General features: G+C 53.1%; 7 protein-coding genes across 7 annotated transcripts; 2 read left to right on the forward strand and 5 right to left on the reverse strand.

Moving 5' to 3' along the window:
• Positions 1-89: 89 nt before the first annotated feature.
• On the reverse strand, positions 90-3,982 carry LDX57_005559 (M protein repeat protein; the record flags this gene model as incomplete). Its single annotated transcript, XM_046087245.1, has 3 exons — positions 90-195; positions 265-335; positions 494-3,982. 3 exons carry the CDS (start codon positions 3,980-3,982, stop codon positions 90-92), a joined length of 3,666 nt encoding a protein of 1,221 aa, XP_045943212.1.
• A 1,236-nt stretch (positions 3,983-5,218) lies between these two features.
• Positions 5,219-7,326, reverse strand: LDX57_005560 (uncharacterized protein; the record flags this gene model as incomplete). Its single annotated transcript, XM_046087246.1, has 2 exons — positions 5,219-5,394; positions 5,478-7,326. The coding sequence occupies 2 exons, from the start codon at positions 7,324-7,326 to the stop codon at positions 5,219-5,221; spliced, it is 2,025 nt and encodes a 674-aa protein (XP_045943213.1).
• Positions 7,327-7,650: 324 nt separating this feature from the next.
• Positions 7,651-9,192, forward strand: RRD1 (Serine/threonine-protein phosphatase 2A activator 1; the record flags this gene model as incomplete). The annotated part of the gene is made up of 3 exons (XM_046087247.1): positions 7,651-8,279; positions 8,340-8,691; positions 8,743-9,192. The coding sequence occupies 3 exons, from the start codon at positions 7,651-7,653 to the stop codon at positions 9,190-9,192; spliced, it is 1,431 nt and encodes a 476-aa protein (XP_045943214.1).
• Positions 9,193-9,334: 142 nt separating this feature from the next.
• On the reverse strand, positions 9,335-10,378 carry saf4 (Saf4/Yju2 family protein; the record flags this gene model as incomplete). The annotated part of the gene is made up of 1 exon (XM_046087248.1): positions 9,335-10,378. The coding sequence occupies one exon, from the start codon at positions 10,376-10,378 to the stop codon at positions 9,404-9,406; it is 975 nt and encodes a 324-aa protein (XP_045943215.1). The 3' UTR covers positions 9,335-9,403.
• A 610-nt stretch (positions 10,379-10,988) lies between these two features.
• On the reverse strand, positions 10,989-13,712 carry LDX57_005563 (beta-glucosidase; the record flags this gene model as incomplete). The annotated part of the gene is made up of 3 exons (XM_046087249.1): positions 10,989-12,572; positions 12,626-12,877; positions 12,948-13,712. The coding sequence occupies 3 exons, from the start codon at positions 13,710-13,712 to the stop codon at positions 10,989-10,991; spliced, it is 2,601 nt and encodes an 866-aa protein (XP_045943216.1).
• A 1,933-nt stretch (positions 13,713-15,645) lies between these two features.
• LDX57_005564 (uncharacterized protein) lies at positions 15,646-16,101 on the forward strand (the record flags this gene model as incomplete). Its single annotated transcript, XM_046087250.1, has 1 exon — positions 15,646-16,101. The coding sequence occupies one exon, from the start codon at positions 15,646-15,648 to the stop codon at positions 16,099-16,101; it is 456 nt and encodes a 151-aa protein (XP_045943217.1).
• A 351-nt stretch (positions 16,102-16,452) lies between these two features.
• Positions 16,453-17,274, reverse strand: LDX57_005565 (uncharacterized protein; the record flags this gene model as incomplete). Its single annotated transcript, XM_046087251.1, has 1 exon — positions 16,453-17,274. The coding sequence occupies one exon, from the start codon at positions 17,272-17,274 to the stop codon at positions 16,453-16,455; it is 822 nt and encodes a 273-aa protein (XP_045943218.1).
• Between the last annotated feature and the right edge of the window lie 939 nt (positions 17,275-18,213).

Consider the following 18,213-nt stretch of genomic DNA (forward strand, 5'->3'; position numbering starts at 1 on the left):
TTCTCAGCAACACAAAGGAAAGAAATGCTCCTCCACGGCGCAGGTGGCCTTGTTTTTTGCTCTTGTGATAAATATTCTTCTTGATCGATTTACGACGACCCATCTGCCGTTGCTTTATCCGGCTGGGGGGTCGACGAGTGGCTGCGCGCCTCGGGCGTCGATCGGTGAGACAGCTGCGTCAGTTCTCCGACGAGCCTACAGTGGTGGTCCGTTAGGGCTTGCTGTTCACTTGTCTATCCGTGGAGGGGAGGGAGAACTACTCACCGATTGTGATCTTCGTACCACTCGTCGTTGGTTGTGCGGATGTGTTTAAGCTGAGCCTGAATGCTTGCCATCTGTGGAGACGCAACGAGAAAAAACAGAAATCATGCGAATCAGTAACTCATGTCTGCCAAAAAGAATGAAAAAGGAACAAAGGAAACGGTGCCGATCAGGTAAAAGGATGAAAACCGGGCAGTCCTGAAGATGCGGACGCTAGACGGGGAGGTCCCACCGTTCCCTCGATAGATGAACCAAGCTGCTCCTCACCTTCCACGGGTCCCTTCTCTGCCCATTGACTGCCCTCCAGGCCCACCGAATTGCCCCGGCCCCCTTCGGCCTTCAGCGCGGCCACCTCCGCTTCCAACTCGCGCGTGCGCTTGCGGCTGGCCGAAATGGCCGAGTCCACCTCGCCCAGCTGGTTCAACAGCGACATGTTCTTGTCAATCTGGTCGTTGAAGTCCTTCTCGCCCTGCGCCAACTTCTCGTTCATCGCCCGGTTCTGCGTCGTCACCTCATCCAGCTGGCTGCTGACCGCCTCGTACTTGCCCTTTAGCTCGGTCAACTCCTCCTGGGAGGCCGAGAGCTGCTTTAGGACCGATTCGAGCTCCGATTGCGAGTTTCCAGAGGCCGATAGCGACTTTTCCAGGTCAGCTGCCCGAGCCGCCAGCTCTTCATGCTTCTGCTGCCATTCACTGGTTTCTGCCTGCGCCTTGGAGACGTCCGCACCGTGCTGGCCCGCAAGCTCCTTGGCCTCCGTGGCAGACCGTTCCGCTTCGGCAAGCTTATTCTCGAGTTCGGCAATGGTGATCTTCAACCCGTCAAGGACCGAGCTGTCCTGAGCGGCAGCCTGCGCCTGGGCCAATTGAGCATGCACCTCACTGAGCGCCGCGTCGTGGGACTTCTGCAGCTCGTCCAGCTGAGCTTGGTTGGACGACTCCAGCTGAGAGCGGAGGCTGTTTGTCTTCTCCTCGTGCGCGGTCAGAAGTTCTTCAATCGCCTTGCTGTGCTCGGCATCATTTTCCGCGGCCTTGGAGGCCTGCGAAGCGGCCAACTCGGCTTGCAGCGCCGACCTGGTTTCCTCGTACTGCTTTTGCAGCTCCGCGATCTCCTGGCCACGAAGCTCGGTGTGCGACGCAATCTCCTGCGCATGGCGCTCCAAGGCCGACCTGAGCTCCGCTTCGAGAGATTCCACCTTCTCCCCGTACTTCAACTCCAGTTCGCGGTTGGTCGCCAACAAGGCGTCATGCTTAGCTTGCACATCTTGGAGAGCTTGCTCGTGGGATCCAGAAGTGTTCGTCTGGGCGGTCTCCAGTTCCGTGGCGTGAGCGGTCTTCAGGGATTCAATTGCCTGTGCGTGCTTCTCGGCAGCCGCGGCGGCTTCCTGGAGATGCGCCTGCAGAGAACTTTCCGCGGCCTGCGCCTTCTCTTCCAGCGCCTTCAGCTGGCCTTGTTGTTCCATGTCCTTTGACTTAGTCTTGTCCTCGAAGGTAACGAGACTGTGCTGCAGAGCCTCGACTTCTTGTTGCTTACTGGAGATGGCATCTTGGAGAGATCGGATCTCAACTTGGCCCGTGGACAGCTGGGACTCCAAGGCGCCCACCTTTTCTTTGAGCGATTCAATCTCCTGAATGGCCACTTCTTGCGCGGAGCTGGCACCCTCCTCCAGGGATTGCTTGGCTTCGCCGAGAGCCTGCTCCGAAGCACTCAGTTTCTGTTCAAGGGCTTGCAATTCAGCCTGGTGGGCGGTCATTAACTCGCTAATAGCGTCCTCACGTCCCTTCTGTGCGGCAGCTTCGGCGGCATCGAGAGCCGCGCGAAGTTCCTGAAGCTCGTCTGAGTGGCTACTGCCGGCCGACTCGGCCGCCTCCTTAGCTACGGCCAATTCTTGGGCGTGGGTGTTGGCCGCGGAGGCGAGGGCCTCGTCGTGCTCCGCTTTAAGTTTGGCAACGGCCGCCTCTCCGGCTACGGCCAATTCCTGGGCGTGGGTGTTGGCCGCAGAGGTGAGGGCCTCGTCATGCTCCGCTCTCAATTTGGCGACAGCCGCTTCGTGGGCCGCCTCGAGTTCCTGAACTTTTTCCTTCAGCGTGTTTTCAGCGGCGTCGCGGGCTTCCTGGAGCTCCGGACGAAGTGTTTCCACCGTTTGCTTCAGCTCGGCAACCTCCTTGTCCTTTGCTGCAAGCGCGGTGGCTGTCTCCTCGCTGGTTTTAGAGGTAGATTCGGTCTCCGCAAGCTGGGCTTCGAGCAACGCAACCTTCTCCTCAAGGGCCGAAACAGACTGCCGAGCTGATTCTTCAGCAGCACGAGCCTGGTCTTCCTTGGCTTGGTTGAGCTTCTCCATCTCGTGGTTCAGGTTCTCAATGACCTGATCGCGTCCGTTGAGTTCACGCTGGAAGCTTTCCAAAGCCGCGGTCTTCTCCTCCAGGATCTTGGTGGTTTCGGCAACACTGCTCCTCTGCGTCTCGAGTTCCGCCTTGAGGGCATCCAGTTCCTCGGTATGACCAGCGGCCGAGGCCTTCTGGTCGGCCAGTTCTTTCTCCAGAGCCTCCAACTGAGCCTGATGGGACTGCTTTATTTCTTCCAGGGCCGCCGCGGTCTTATCATCGCCTTGAGCGGCGGCGGACTTCGCGGCATCGTCCAGATCCTTAATGGACTTTTCTTCCAGTTCTTTGCGCTGAGCCTCGGCCTCTTCCAGTTTGGTGCGCAGATCATGCAGCTGTTCGGCATGCTCGGCAGTCAGACGCTCGAGTTCTGCGGCGTGCTGTTCCTGGAGTTCCTTGGTGGCAGCGTCGCTGTCTTTGGAGCCATCCTCCGGGGGAGAGACAGACAGCTGAGCCATTTTCTCATTCACTGTGTCTAGCTCGGCTTTCAGGCTTGCCACGGTAGCCTCGCTTTCTGACAGCTTGCTTTCCAGCGCATGCAGTTTCTCTGCATCTTCCTCCGAGGTCTTTGTGACGGTGCTCAGTCTTTTGGCTGCTGTTCCCGTCGCTGGGCGAGTCACCGTCGAGGTGGGACGAGTAGTCGTCCGGGTCGCACTAGTGGTTGACGAGGTCGGACGAGTAGTAGTGGTCGACGTAGCCGGTCGGGTTGTCGGGCGTGCCGCAACGGTGCTGGGACGCGACACCGAGGTTCTCTTCTCGGCTGTAGTTGAACCAGCGATGCTTGACCGTCTATCCAGCGTGCTGGTAGTCTTGGTGGGGGCACGAGTAGCCGGGGTACCAACCAGAGACATCCGCTTTGCGGTGCTGGACAGGCCTCGTTTTTCATCTCCAGAACTTGCCACGGATCGCGACTTTTCATCGGCGGAGCTGCTGACCGATGCACGAGATCGATGGGAAGCAGTTGTCGAGGTGCTCAGGGGCTTTCGGACGGTAGTAGTCGTGGGTGGACGCGTGGGAGGCCTATTCAACGTGCCGCCATTGGTGGTCGAAGGACGAGAAGTCGACGTAGTTGGCTTGGGGGCGCCAGACATGGAACTGGGCCGTTTTGTGACCGGAGCTCCCGACACGGGGCGTTTGGCCGTAGCCGTGGTGCTGGAGGTAGGGCTCCTCTTGGTGGGAGATGCCTTGACGTTCTCCTTGTCCTTGGAAGTATCGGGACTAGTGACGGGTTCCTCACTACCGGAGAGCACGGTTGAATCGACGGGGGTGGCCGGGGGAACATCTGAATCCACCACCCCTTCGGCCGGGGTAACGGGAGGGACGGGTTCCTCAGTCGAAGCCATCGTGGCTGGCGTAGAATCAAGATCGGGCACGATAAACGGTCAGGGGATACAAAATGACAGGTCTGAAGCGGGTGGTCTAGCAAAATTGTACGGGATCCACGTTAGCTCCAGTTTGGCAACAGCTAAAGCGGAAAAAGGAAAACAGAATTTCCTTCTCAATCAAAAGAGACGAAAGTTGATATCCACGTGAGTTGATTGAAGCCGTATAGGCTTCTCACATTCCAGTTAGAAAGAGGGGAGAAGGTCAACACTGGCCCCCCATGGGTTTGCTGATCTCCCGCCAGAGGGCAAGTACGAATAGAACGGAATGGGGGGTTCTCCTTTTTCCAGCAGCGTCCCGAGGTCCAACGGACAGGGCGGGCAGTTCACGACAATTACTTACTCCAGCACAGAGGTTAACCGTCAATTGCATAAACAATGATGGTGCAATTCCAGTCAGGGATGTTCCAGTACGCACCGAGTCCGTGATGTACAGGAACCGGTGGGGGATGAAAGAAGCAGAGAATGGGAAGAAGAAGCAGCTTCCGATCCCCGAACGGTGAGGAAGGATACTAAAACAAAGCCAGACGGCTCAAGCGAGAAAGAAATGCAAAGATGAAGAAGCAAACGACAACAACGAGAAGAAAGAGGGGGGAAATTAAAAGAAGATAGAACGAGGATTAAACGAGTTAGGTACAAGAGAAAGAGAAAGAAGAGGTGAAGAGGTGAAGAGGAGTAGAAGTCGAGGAAAGGAAAGAAGGAAAAGAAAAGGAAGGAAAGGAAGAGGGGAGTGCCATATGGTCACCGTATCGTATGGAACCGTCTGGGGACGCCGTAAAATGCGGGATGTCGTGCGGAAATGCCGTTATCATACCGGTTTTAACGGTTATGTACTGTCAGTACATTGTATCAATACACTTCACCGCCCTGCGTGCGGACACGAAGGACTCTCGCCTGGACGGGGACAAGTCTGGAGTCGCTTCTCTGGCCGGAGAGAAGTACAAGTATAGAATTTCAGGTCGATGTGGTGGAACAGCGTCATTCCTGTTCCTTCTACCTTGCAGACTCGCATACCCCTGAGTGTTTGTTGTGATGCGCGTTCCTCATCCTTCGGCTCCGTGGTTCATCGGTTCCTGAACCGTAGAAATATAGTTCCAATTTGTTGGTAGTCGAAAGCTCTACTCGATGAATACAAAGAAATTGACATAAAAACAAAGGGGTATCTTGCTCCACACGCCATTGCTCCAGTCATGGGAATCAAACCTCCATCAGCCACTGCCATTCCCGTCGTTGCTCTCGTGTCGTCGCTGTTTTTTCGTAATGAGAAACCCATGTGTCGTGGATCTGCTGCGCCTTGGCCCGTAGCTCTCCTATCGTTCGCCCCCCTAATTGACTTGGGAATTGTTCTAATATTTGATGATAGCGCTCTGGACCTGCAAGGTGACAGCATGGCTCGTTAGCATGTCGATCCTTCTCGGGCGCTTCGTGAATATGGAGCGTGTTCCCGGATACTTACCTTGCCAGCGTTTTAGCCCTTCCAAAAGAGCATATCCCTCGTCATCCGTCCATTCTCTCTGACCCGACGCAGCGGTGGGAACGTGACCCCTCAGTGCACCCGTCTCCAGAGCTTCAATCAAATTGTTGAGGATGCTGATAAGAGACCAACCTCGGCATCGGAATGCAACGTACCCCCTGGCTTGCTGGGCGTTGCTGCGCGTACAAAACTTCTGTAGCAGCTTCATGATTTGGAGAAGATGGTCGTAGGGCCATTGAAAACGCTGATGCATGCCACTGCGGCGGTATGCCTTGAAACATTGAAGAATTAGCCGCACCAAGGGGTAGTATACGCGCGCCTCAAATTCCTCCGCCAATTCACCACCAAGCGACTTATGCTGTTCGTCCCGCCTCGCCGCGCGGTAATAAATCATTTCACGGAGTTTATCTCCTTCATCGTCAAGAGAGCGGCGAAGCCTTTCGCACTTTTTTCGGGTCTCCTGTGAGGGTTGACGTTGTTTTTCCAAACTGCAGAGTACTCCGGCATATTCCTTACGCAAGGACATCATCAAGGTCTCGATCTTTTGGAAATAGTGAGCCCTGGATGGTTTGACAAGTTCAGAAGCGGCAAGCGTTTCAGATACTAAGATCTCCCAATTTTTCTTCTGTCCACCGAGCATTTTGGCTTCCGTGAACCATGAGCTCTCTCCCTCGTGACGGGACGTCTCTGTGGACCTCGCAGAAGCAAAACTTGAGCTCCCGTCGTCGGTGCTATTGTGGTGGTCTTGCAAGCGTGACGAGATAGATGATGTTCTTTGCTGAGCAGGTATCTCAACTACAGGTGTTTTATGCCCCGGCCGCGACCTGTCCTTCGGAGATGCCGCTGGAGATGAACCGTCCTCACTGCCCTCGGGAGTATACCTGAATAAATCAGACGCAGCTGGCGATCCCTCCGAGGCCGAATCCTCCTTCGAGGGAGAGTATTCTGATTCGTCAGCCGCATCTTCTGGCTCGCCATCCACGTTTGGCTCTGGCTCCAGTTCCAGCGTAGCCGCATCCTTTGTTCCATCTGTGGCACTTGCATTCATCTCTTGCTCCTGCTGCAGTTGCTGCGAAGGAGAAAATTCCCTAGCGTCTCGTTCGTCATCGTCCTCATCAGAATCCGAAGGAAATAAGATGACACGGGTAGGATTGACTTCTTCGTAGCGATCTTGGGTGCTTGCATCTGGGAGGCTGGGATTTCCCTCTTGCTTGTGGGAGCTATCATGAAAGATGTCTTCGGAATCATTTTCCGAGTCATCATCTTCGCTAAAACTGAAACTCTTATCTGGCTTCCTTGTTAGAGATAGTTCAGCCAGTCTATCTTCATGATTGATTTCAATCTCTTTGAGCTCTTCTTTGGTGTTTCCGGGTCGAGCCTTACGGCCCGCTACCTCGCTAGGATCCTCCAATTCGGAGTCCTCACCAGAGCCCTGATCGGAGTTATCATCGGAACTTCCATGAGATGACTCGCGCCCTATTTGAACCTCTATAACGGGATGTATATTCGGCTGCGACCTCGGGGGTTTCTCATCCCAAGAGCCTCTCTGTGTATTTTCATTCTCCCCCGGGGTGACCGGTTCACTCTGCAGAACAGGTTTGGGTACAGCTGATCTGCCCTCCTCTGAAGATTGAGGACTCCCTAGAATCCCATCACTTTGCGGGCCTTGTTTCGTCCGCTCTGTTTGGTGGCGTGAGGAGCGTCGAGGCCGAACGGGGGAGCTGTGGCTGACCCGATCGGTGGGAGAATGGATGTTATTCAAGAAGTCTACGGCCCGCGAAGTTGTGTCTCGTCTTCGGTTTCGCTGGCCGGCAGATCGCGAGCCTGCCATTCTGGGAGAGCTAAATAGCAGAAAAAACCATGAGGGCAAGTTGGTAGGAAGCCGAAAGCTGGATAGAGTGCTTTGTTGGTGTTGTTTGTGGTTGTCGGCGCAACACCCCGTGACTAACTGGACGTCATGCGTCCTTATCGATAAGAACCGCCTCTTCCCGCTTTCTCTTCCTCTCTCTCTCTCTCTCTCTTTCCCTCTCTTCGACTCTCGTTTCAATATCTACCTCTTACGCATCATCGATCATAGACTCTCCCGTCAATACCTCCTACCTGCCACGATTAACACTCCGCCCTCTGTTTTGATCGTCCAACGCGGCCCTCCAGAATGGCTGCAGAGGGATTCCCAGTGCGCGTGCTGCCCGCGATTGACCCCGCACGACACTCCTTTATCGAGCCCGGCAAAAAGATCCACGAAGGAGAAGATGTCTCGGATTTCCTATGCTCTAAGGGCTATGTCGATATGATGACATTTCTTCTTCAGCTGAATCGGTCGATGTTCCCGGAAAAGCTTCCCGATGGCAGCGTGCAAGCTTGGCCTTTGAACTCCGATGCGGTCGAATACTCGGCCCCAGTCCGACAGCTACAGCAATTGCTATCGAAACTAGAAGCGATTATCGCGGAGGCACCGCCCGATACGGGCCCGCGGAGGTTTGGAAATTTCAGCTTTCGCAAATGGTACCAAATCGTCGAAAGTCGAGCCTCGACCCTGCTCGAGGAGTGTTTGTCGTCTGAAATACTGAAGAAGCCGTCTTCAGACCCAAATGGCCCGACGGCGGAAGTGGAATTGAAGGCTTATTTCTTGGGGAGCTGGGGAAGCGCTCAACGCTTGGATTATGGGACAGGTCATGAACTGAGCTTCCTAGCCTTTCTCGCTGGAATCTGGAAGCTTGGGGGATTCCCTAAAAACGCGGCCGGGGTGGAGGAAAGAGCTCTTGTCTTGGGTGTGATACAACCGTGCGTGTCTCCGTGAATCAGATACTATGCGTGGCCTTTACTGACAAGAGATTGGCCTAGGTATTTGGAATTGGTACGGACAATTATCAAGACCTACACTCTGGAACCGGCAGGTTCTCACGGCGTATGGGGTTTAGACGATCATTCATTCATACCCTATATCTTTGGGTCTGCACAGTTCGCCCCGGCCCTCGGGGCATCAGACAAAGTGCCTGATGAGGGCTCCCTGCCCGATGCGCCGGATCCCACTGGTGTGTCCAAAGCAAATATTGTTGAAAGAGAGCGAAGAGACAATCTGTACTTCTCCGCAGTCGGCTTTATTTACGATGTGAAGAAAGGGCCCTTCTGGGAGCATAGTCCAATGTTGTATGACATATCTGGGATTCGCACCGGCTGGGCCAAAATTAATAAGGTCAGTGCCTCATTTTCTAAACAGCAAATTAACTTTCATTAACAAAATTAGGGGATGATCAAAATGTATAATGCTGAGGTGCTCTCAAAATTCCCTGTCGTCCAGCATTTTCCTTTTGGCTCGCTCTTCAGCTGGGAGCGTGATCCAAATGCTTTGCCGCCACCATCCACAGCTCATAGCTCATCTGGTCCGCAAGCACGGCCACAAGGCCCCGCTGCTCCGGCCTCAACGACGCAGGCTCCTGGCGCGAGAACCAAGGCGCCTTGGGCCTCTGTATCGGGCTCTGCCCCTCAAAGTGGAACCGCTGCACCCTGGGCGACCTCGCGAGGATCCGGAGGGCCGTCTGCGTCCAGAATACCTCCTACGCTCACTAATACATCCACATTACCACCGGGCCCGATGACACCGACTCGGGCTCCTTGGGCGAGCTCACAGCCCACGGCAGCCCCAGGTGGCAGCGCTGAAGGGAATCCTGTTACCAAAGCTCCCTGGGCCAAATGATGTCTTTGCGTGGCAGACGATGCCTTTCTGTTTTGTATATACCCTTCACCTTATGTGACTTATGGTCTTGTATGAAAGTGCCTAAAAAGTTAGCATGACCAGCATGCAATGCATTCTTACATCAAATCCATCTGGGTATCATCTATTTCTAAGTAAAACGCCCAAGCAACTTTATATACAGGCATCGCATTGAGGGCCCCGAAAGAACAGCTCAATCTGAATCAGAAGCATAAGCAACCAGAGCAGTCACAGCACCAGGCTGCTTCTGATCCGATGTACCTGTTTCCTTCAAACACTCATCCGACACGGTAGAAGATGGCCGGGCAGACTGGTTGTCTTCGGTATCCTTAATCGTCTCTGCCGGTTTGTTCAGCGTAGTTTTTCGCCGCTTGCTCTCTGGCTGCCATATATTCGCATCTTGACTTAGGAACGGATCGACCGCTGCGCGCGTATTACTCGTCAACTCACTGCGCAAGATCGCCTTCCGGTCTGCAGCAAGATCAGCCGCCTTCGGTCTCTTCCCATGTCTACTCCCCGAAGCGAGCGGAGATCCCCTTGCTGTCGTCGTTATTGAGGAGTCAAACATGGGTCGAGTGCGAGTAGTCGCATCACTGGCAGGCCCAAAGTCGATGAACCCAGCACGTAGCCGATCCTCCTCCGTCTCGTCCACCAGATCGATCCCCAAGCTCATCTTATCCTTCAACGCCTCGCTCTTCGCTTCCGCCGTTTCAAGCACCTTCCGCTCCGCCCGGAATCCCCGTCGCAGCCGCCTCGACTGCTCGTACGGGTCCTCCCAATCGCGATTTTGCCGTCGCTGCAGATCAAGCAGCCGACTCTGTTCCGTCTCCGCCCTCCTCTTATCCTCGACCTTCCCCTCCAACTTAGCCAACGGGTCACTCTCCCCTCCCTCCTCCCTTCGCAACTTGATCGTAATCTCCCCCAAGCCCAGATCCTTCTCCTCTCCGGTATCCCGTTTCCTCCCTCCCTCGGTAACCACATACGCCGTGTTCTGCGGATCCGTGCGGATTTCGATCCATCCCCCACAAGCGGTGTGTTTCATGCGAAAGCTATAGATGGGCGTGGAGTAGTAGTTTCCGACTTTCTTCTTCTCGGCGTTGAAGCGCACCCCTTGTCCGATGATCGTCTCGTGCGGTTTGCAGTTCGTGCACCATACCGCGAAGGGCATCTCGAATCGCACGACTAGGGCGCCGGTGGTGTGTAGGTGGCGGGCGCGGGACCCGAGCGGGTGCTTTCCCGCGAGCTTATTGGCGCTCGTGAGGCCTTCTTGGTCAGGTGGGACATAGCTGGGGGGTGGGTTAGATGGTGGGTTAACTTCTTGGTGCCTGTGGCGGCGTGGAGGGGAGGAGGGAGTTGAACGAACCGTCCCATGTCTAGAGGGGGATATGGTGTCAGTGAAAGGTCTAGAGAAAAAAGGGTTGGCAATGGGTGACATACTAAATCCTTGCATTTTGGCAGCTGGGTAGCGCAAATTGGCGCTATCGTATCGAATGTGACGGGGTGGAAGGGAGTTGCGCTTGATGTTTGCGATGGGGAATTGGAGATGAATGACGTGCATAAGATGTACTGATAAGAATGACTAATTATGCAATGCACTATCGACTCCTTCCCGATTCGGTAGTATCGTTTGTCTTTCTTATTCTTTCTTTCTTTCTTTCTATCCTTTCTCTTTCACTCTCAGTATCCATTCACGATTATAGTATAATAGGAAAATTATTATATGAATCACAAAGCAACACGCATAAAAGAAAAATCAAAAGATCATAAGACAATAACCACTACAGAGTCGAACAATCGCCACCCACATCGCAGCGCACATGGGCATCAGCGACGCTCTGCCCGATCCAGAACTTGACACCTTCACCCTTCACAGGTGCCTTCCAATCCTGCACCTCTACGTCCCAAATACTAATATCCTTGCGGGTGACCTCCAGAGTCAGGTCCTCGCTCTCGCCAGGCGCCAGGGTCTTCGTTTTCTCGAACTGTCGCAACTGCCGCGACGGGGTATCAACCCCCAGGCTGGATGGCATCTCCACGTATAACTGTGCAACGGCACGTCCTTTTCGCGAGCCCGTGTTGGTGACCTTGACCTTGACTGAAAAAGCGATGTCCCACAAAGCGGGATTTCCGCCCTCGGCGCCGCCGGCACGCGGTGCGGGTTTCGGCTCCGTCGTGTACCCGTCAGGATAGGGGTACGTCTTGGTAGAGTTGGCGGCTGCACCTTCGGGGTTGTCGAGGTATGGATAGAGGTAGCGCCAAATACGGTCGAAGTTCTTGGGCCAAGCCGCCTCGGATGCGCTGGGCTTGGTGGTTGGGTATGAAGGTGTGGTGCCTTTGGGAGACCGAGCTGGTGGATAGGCACTGCCTATGGGAGTTTCTTCTGAAAGGCTAGGCTCGGAGAACTTGAATGTAGTGTAAGAGAGTCCGTGGCCGAATGGGTACCGAGGGGTGACGTTGTTCTTGAGGAAGTGACGATAATCGATGTACAGGCGTTCGGTATAGTCGTCTTGGATTTGGCCGAATGGTTGCTGAAGCAGACCTACGCTGGCTGGATAGTCCGACTCGCTGCGAGGGATCGTATATGGCATATGTCCGCTGGGGCTGTAGTCGCCAAACAGAATGTCTGTCAGGGACCAGCCGGCCTCCTGGCCGGGCAGGTGTGCGACGAGGACTGCCTTGACCGGGTCCAGGTCAATCCACTTCTCCATTATGATGGGACCAACCGTGTGAACAACTACAACGACCTTCGAGAATTTCTCCGCAGCAGCTTTGACAAGATCATCACCATTATGCCACGCATACAAACCCGCCGTGGTGCGATCCCCAGGGTTGCTCTCGACGGTGATATAGTTCTCTCCCGAGTCGGCATTGATGAAAACAATGGCAACGTCCTGCGAAGTCGGGGAGATCTTGGATGGGAACTTGTCTGTGATGAAAAATTCCGCATTGGACGAGAGATTGGCAATTGCTTGTTGGGGGGTGACAAGGTATGGCAGTCTAGAGGTTCCACTTCCCCAGCCCATAGTCAGCACACCTTTATTGCAGCCTTGATCAGTGCAGGTATTAAGGCCATCCGGATTTGCGCCAGCGTCAGTACCAAAGATTTTCAATGAGTCATTCCGTCTTAGGGGCAAGAGGTTGTCCTCGTTCTTGAGTAGGGTGATTGCGTCTCTGGCCACTGCTCTGGCCGTGATATTATGATTGCCTTGAACATTGACATATTGGTTGACGATGCCGGAGGGCGAGAACAGAGCTCCTGGATAGAGGGGCCCTTTTTCATCCAACGTGTTTCCGGAGAAATTGGGAAGAGGATAGTCTTTATCCTGGCCCATCTTGTACCATGTTGCGACGATTCGCGTCACCTAAATTTGACATGAGCAACTCATGGCCTCCCGAGATTGAAGAGACTTCATACCATATCGTTCAAACGATCGACCGGAACTGATCCATTGAGTATGGAACGAGAAAGCTCCCAGCCCCAATAGGTGTTTCCAAGGAGTGGTACAGGGCCATCTCCAGGCATATCCATGTCCAGTCCAGCCAATGCCGACGAAACGCCGCCGATGTGAGCCAACCAGTCGGTCACAACGAATCCCTGAAACCCTAACTCATCCTTGAGAATTCCATTGATAAGTTTGCTATTCTGACTACAAGCCGAGCGGTTCACCTTGAAAAGAAATGGAGTCAGTAAAGACCTTAGGAGAGATGACGATAGAAGATCGACTGCGACTGCTCACATCATTATATGCGATCATTACTGAGCCAGCTCCGGCTCTGACACCTTCAGCAAATGGCCACAGATAGAGCTCATGGAGTGTACGATCATCGATATTCGAAGAATATCCTTGAGTCACTATAGAGCTCATACGATGCATCTCCTGCTCGTTGCCGATAAAATGTTTGAGCGAGGCAATAGCACCCGTGCTCTGCATGCCCTTGATTGTCAGAGCACCACCGACAGCCTGGAGACTGGGATCTGCGCCGAATCCCTCCCAATTGCGACCTCCCCGCGGTTTTCTCCCTATAGCGCCAACTGACGGACCTAGGAGGACGTTGATGCCTTTGCCCCGTGCTTCTTCACCGAGTCCCACTCCTCGCTCGTACATCAGATCCTTGTCAAAGGTGGCCCCTACGGTAATTCCAGGGGGAAAAGCTGTGTTATGGTCGGAGTTGCGTACCCCCAGCGGAGAGTCATGAAGACACAGGTTGGGGATCCCCAATCGCAGAGCGCTTCCTGTTTGGCCCGCACAAGGGCCCATGAAGATGCCCGTGCCGGTTGTCAGGTTCACCTTTTCAGCCAAAGTCATGTTGCTCACGAGTTTGTGTGCCTTCTCATAGGCTTCCGCCCAGTTATCTAGCCATCCGCCCTTGGGTGCCGGGTAGTATGGGGGGGAGTAGGCATCGTCCGAGGCTCTTGCACTCAGGCCTGGCTCCGACGGCGATGATAGAGCCGAGGGCAGCAAGATAGATGCCAGCACCAAACACAATGATCGAGCAGCCATGGTTGAATCACCTAGAAATGCGCGACCACGAATTCACCAGCGCCTCAAGGATAACCCTACAATGAAGACAACGAGGGTCACAGCGGGGGACGCCATATTATTTATAGAATGCCGATGACCCACGATATCCCCGCAGGAAAACAAGGCAACTGATCATGGGATCCCCACAGGACCGGCATATTACAAGGTCATTTGGCTGAATGCTGAATAGGGGAAGGGCGACGGGGGATACAAGCCAGCCTAACCGGAATGCGAACGTGAGATGTCCGCGCGCCAAGCAGAAAGTGTTCGAACCGAAGATGATCATTGCTGGAAAATCGAATGCTAGAATGACTAGCAGCCTGAAAGGATGTCATACCCAGGGCGCGGAGCGCAGACGACTGCAGAATCACAATTTCGGTTTTCGGAAACCCTGAAGAACGCTCTGAGGGGGGAATAGTTTGTTGTCGATCCGTCCGCTAACCGTCGCCAACGGGGGCTTTTCCAGCCGGTACCGCTGACCCAGAGCGTGGAGTGAGCACACCAGTGCGTGTCCAGAGTGCTCGGAATTTCCTCCCATACAATAACATTGAAACTGCGAAGGTTTGTTTCAGCAATTCTTTGTTATAATCAGCTATGATGCGGCTTTGTGACCCAGAGAATAAAGAAGGCTGTTCCTTTGTTCTTTCTCTTATCCTCGAGAGTATAGAACCTTTCACTCGTCCGGTCTTCTCTTCCTTAGAATCTACAAACACAGTCAAGTTGCAGGATACCAGAACCACCAGCTGATGAATCTTCCCCATGGAAAGCTCACAGGGTCCTCGTCGAAGTGCGCGCCTCTGCGTGAAAACACAGAAAATTGCTGACACGAAGGGAAAGGAGTTTCCACCCGCAGAGCAACGGATCAAGGTACTGTTATAAATGATTGCTACGTATTCTGGATGTGATAGACTGACTGATTTCATTGATATAAAACCAGCGAACTGGTTTGAAAAGGAAGCGGGCAACTGGAGCAAAAAGACCATCCAAGAAGCGAAAAGCAAGAGCAGAGGCGCCTTCCAAAAAGGCACAAACGACAGCAATTGTGTCTTCTGAGGTGCAGGCGCAGATCGCAGCAGAAACAGTTCGACCCCAACAAGGGAGTTCTAAACCAAATACTGCCGACCCCGGTAAGAAGATCGAGATAGGCAGAGCTCGCCGTATATCTTACTGGGTTGACAACAAGCAGTGGCCAGAAGAGCTCTTTCAATTTGTCGCTAAGTTACGAGCGGGACATGAACCTTGCCGTCCAGTATCTCAACCCGAGTATCAGCCTCTCATGCATACAGAAGGAACTATGACTAACATTTATAATATGCCTCAGTGTGTGAGCTTCCTCACCTCCAAAGGTTGTACGTTCAGCAATCACTGGGATGGGCTCTTTATTCAGGACCGTAATTATTTCAAGAAACTGCTGGGACAAGACTGCGAGACTCCCACAGGCACAGCCTTTGATAAGGATGCATTACATTTCATAAGGAACAAAATGCCAAGCAGGAACGAAACCGCTATTACTCGAATGATCTGTCAATTGGTTGTTCCTTCTGCCGAGCTTGAGATCAGCCGTGGCCTGCTTGGACCTATAGATTTGGTCGATAGTATAGATGAGCCTTGGGATGGGTCGATTTCTCTTGCAGCTGAAGTACCGAAGACACCGCCAATATCACCAGGCCCAAGCACTCAACGAGACATAAGGGGGGATCCTCTCCCAATACCGCAACCTGACTATACACTTGGATTTCCAACAACAGCATTTATCCCCGAGCAGATCGACAAGCTTGCACCTTTCTTAGGTAGTGATGAAGAAACCTCTGTTTTCAAGGGTACCCAAGGAATGCTTTTTCCTTTTCTAACGGTGCAACTGAAGTCCGCCAACGGATCTCTGGAAACGGCAGTAAGACAGAACTCCCACAGCATGGCTCGTGCTCTCCGCGGCGTTGTTGAGCTTTTCAGAATGGTCGGACGTCAGGACGAGTTGCATCGGAGGGCTCTCGGCGTTTCCATCATTCACAACCACCGTGAAGTAGAGACATACGTGAATTTTGCTCGGATCGAGAACGGAAAAGCAACGTATCACTATGAGCTGCTCGAGGGTTTCAGTTTTACATGGGATAACGGGAGCAGCCGATGGAGATCGTATAAATTCGTGATGGCTTTTTATAAGAATTGGGTCCCGCTGCATCTGGAACGACTGCGTTCGGCAGTTGACGACCTTCCAGTGGTTAACTTCGATGTGTCCACCCAGTCGCCGATTCAATCTGAGCCGTGGAGTCGACCAGATGCTTCAGGGAGAGGAGGTTTCTCATCAGAAGACAGTGTCCCGACCTTCCAGAGATTGCGCTGGTCGTCGTCTTGGGCAATGTTTCGGTGATGCGGTAGAGGGTTCAGTGTTCTTTTTGCCTCTATATCAGAAGTTTTGAAAGTACTGATATAATCAAGTCCTGTTCCGTGAGATCAGTACATATTACACACCCCAGTCTCGCCCATCAAATCTGATACTAACGACCCTGATTCCGGAAGACATATACGTATCATTCAAAAGTAGACTGTGAGGACCTTCGAAATCCGACTCCGGTAAAATTAGCCAGCGAGATAGACAAACCATGAACCTCCTCGAACGAATGGAGTTGGAACGAAAGAATTCAGAAGACGAAAAGGTTATCCATAACGCGCGAGACACGACATGGATTCATGCGACATGGTACCTTGCAAGAACATCCCTCTAGCCGTTGGTCTCTGTTGACTCCAGAGCATCCTCAGCCTGCAGCTCGATTTCAACCGGCTGCGACTTGGTCCCCCCCAAGAAGTAAAACAACTCTTTTCTATCACGCGTAGCAGAGCATTCCCGCAGCTCATACTGGCCCTGTAGTAACGCATCACGGATGACCCGCTGGTGCCGTCGAAATGGCAATGTGCCTGTCTCCATTCCTGCCAACACGTCGAAGTGGAACTGGCGATGTTCGTATCTCATTTGTTCCGCGAACGACTTCTGCTTCACGGCCGGAACATGCGCGTAGATATAGGAGATGTGGCAAGCTAAGGTAATCGATAGGACGGATTCGTTGTTCGGACACTCCAGCCAGCTCTCGATGAGTGCATCCAGCAAGCCTGCCAGTGGTGGGAATGGCACCCTGAGGGACGGTAGATTTGGGAACGGCGCATGGTATTCTAGTCGCGTGTCAGGGGTGAGAGGAAATTTCCAGTCTGCAGCGGGGAGGAGGATGGTTCTCGTCTGGCCATCGGGGGATATTAATCGCTGGAGAGGGAAGTCTGCCAAGTTCACTTCCGCATTTCCAATGAGGTGAGGCTTTTCCATATCGAAAGCCCATCCCGCCTGGGCAAGAATACTGACGGCTAGATCGATGTCCTCGACGAGGATGTACAGGTCAAAGACAACGGTAGGAACGCCATAGTGGACCAGAGCATCCTCGAACCAGATAACGTGGCGGACTTGATGGTCGTCCAATACTCCACAGGCACTATATCTTGTTTCAATATTGTATGGTCCAGGGCCAAGGTGGTAGTTAAGCCTGAAATCCCCCATCCTGCGATATTCCGGTAAGATGCAAGAGACTTGGTTCTGTTTGGAGGTCGACGCTGAGAGAGGCGGTACTACGGAGCAGAACCCCGCAGTGTTCGGCCTACCAGGCTACTATGTAGTTACCTACTCTTGCTTTTTCAAGTTGTTCTACTCAAAACTTGTACTGCTCCATTCGATCTCACTGTCCTCAGAATAGTAACTACCACTGTCGCATTCCTCCCTCCTTTTCTAGCGGCACGGTCCAGTACTGGCTTGGAGATTCACTGACATGGCAACTCGCAATGAATTGTCCATTGCCGGCGCTTCATTCCGGACCACCGTAACTCCCCAAAGCTTGGATCGTCTTAATAACCCTCATCTAGATCGAATCATTGATGCCTGATGCACCGGGAAAATGTCTACTCAAAAGAACAAAGTTTTCGAGGTGCATCTCGGAACCTCTGCTTGCCAATCAATATCATTTACTAAGTGAGTCAGATGAAGCAGGCACTACCTAACCCCAGCCAGTGTACTAGGTAACAGCATTCACTACTAGCACATCATTTTGGTCCGGAGTAGTTCAAAATCTTCAAAATACAGTCAGCTCAGTCTATGCCCTATACCTGCACAACATCCTGTTCTAAAACTGGAAGGTTTGTGATAAAGCCCTGAAAAAGTAGGTGACATGCAGAAAGAAATGACTCCTCGGTATCCAGGTTGAGTATCGACTGACCTCATCTTTAGGGAAACACGCCATGTCTTCTCCACGTTTTCACCCACCCTCAGAAATCCGCGCAGCCGCAATGGCGGTTGCAAACGCACTCGCTCCCTGTGAAAAATATGCTCTTGTTGGCGGCGGTGCGTGTGTGGTCTTGGGCTCTACTCGGGCAACTCAAGACATAGATGTCGTTGTTCTTCGAGGTGAAATTTCCAAAGCAAGACAGTTGTTGCGTGCCTCGCCTC

This window comes from Aspergillus melleus (assembly GCF_016097325.1).
Source record: "Aspergillus melleus strain CBS 546.65 chromosome Unknown contig3, whole genome shotgun sequence".
NCBI classification, from domain to species: Eukaryota; Fungi; Ascomycota; class Eurotiomycetes; order Eurotiales; family Aspergillaceae; genus Aspergillus; species Aspergillus melleus.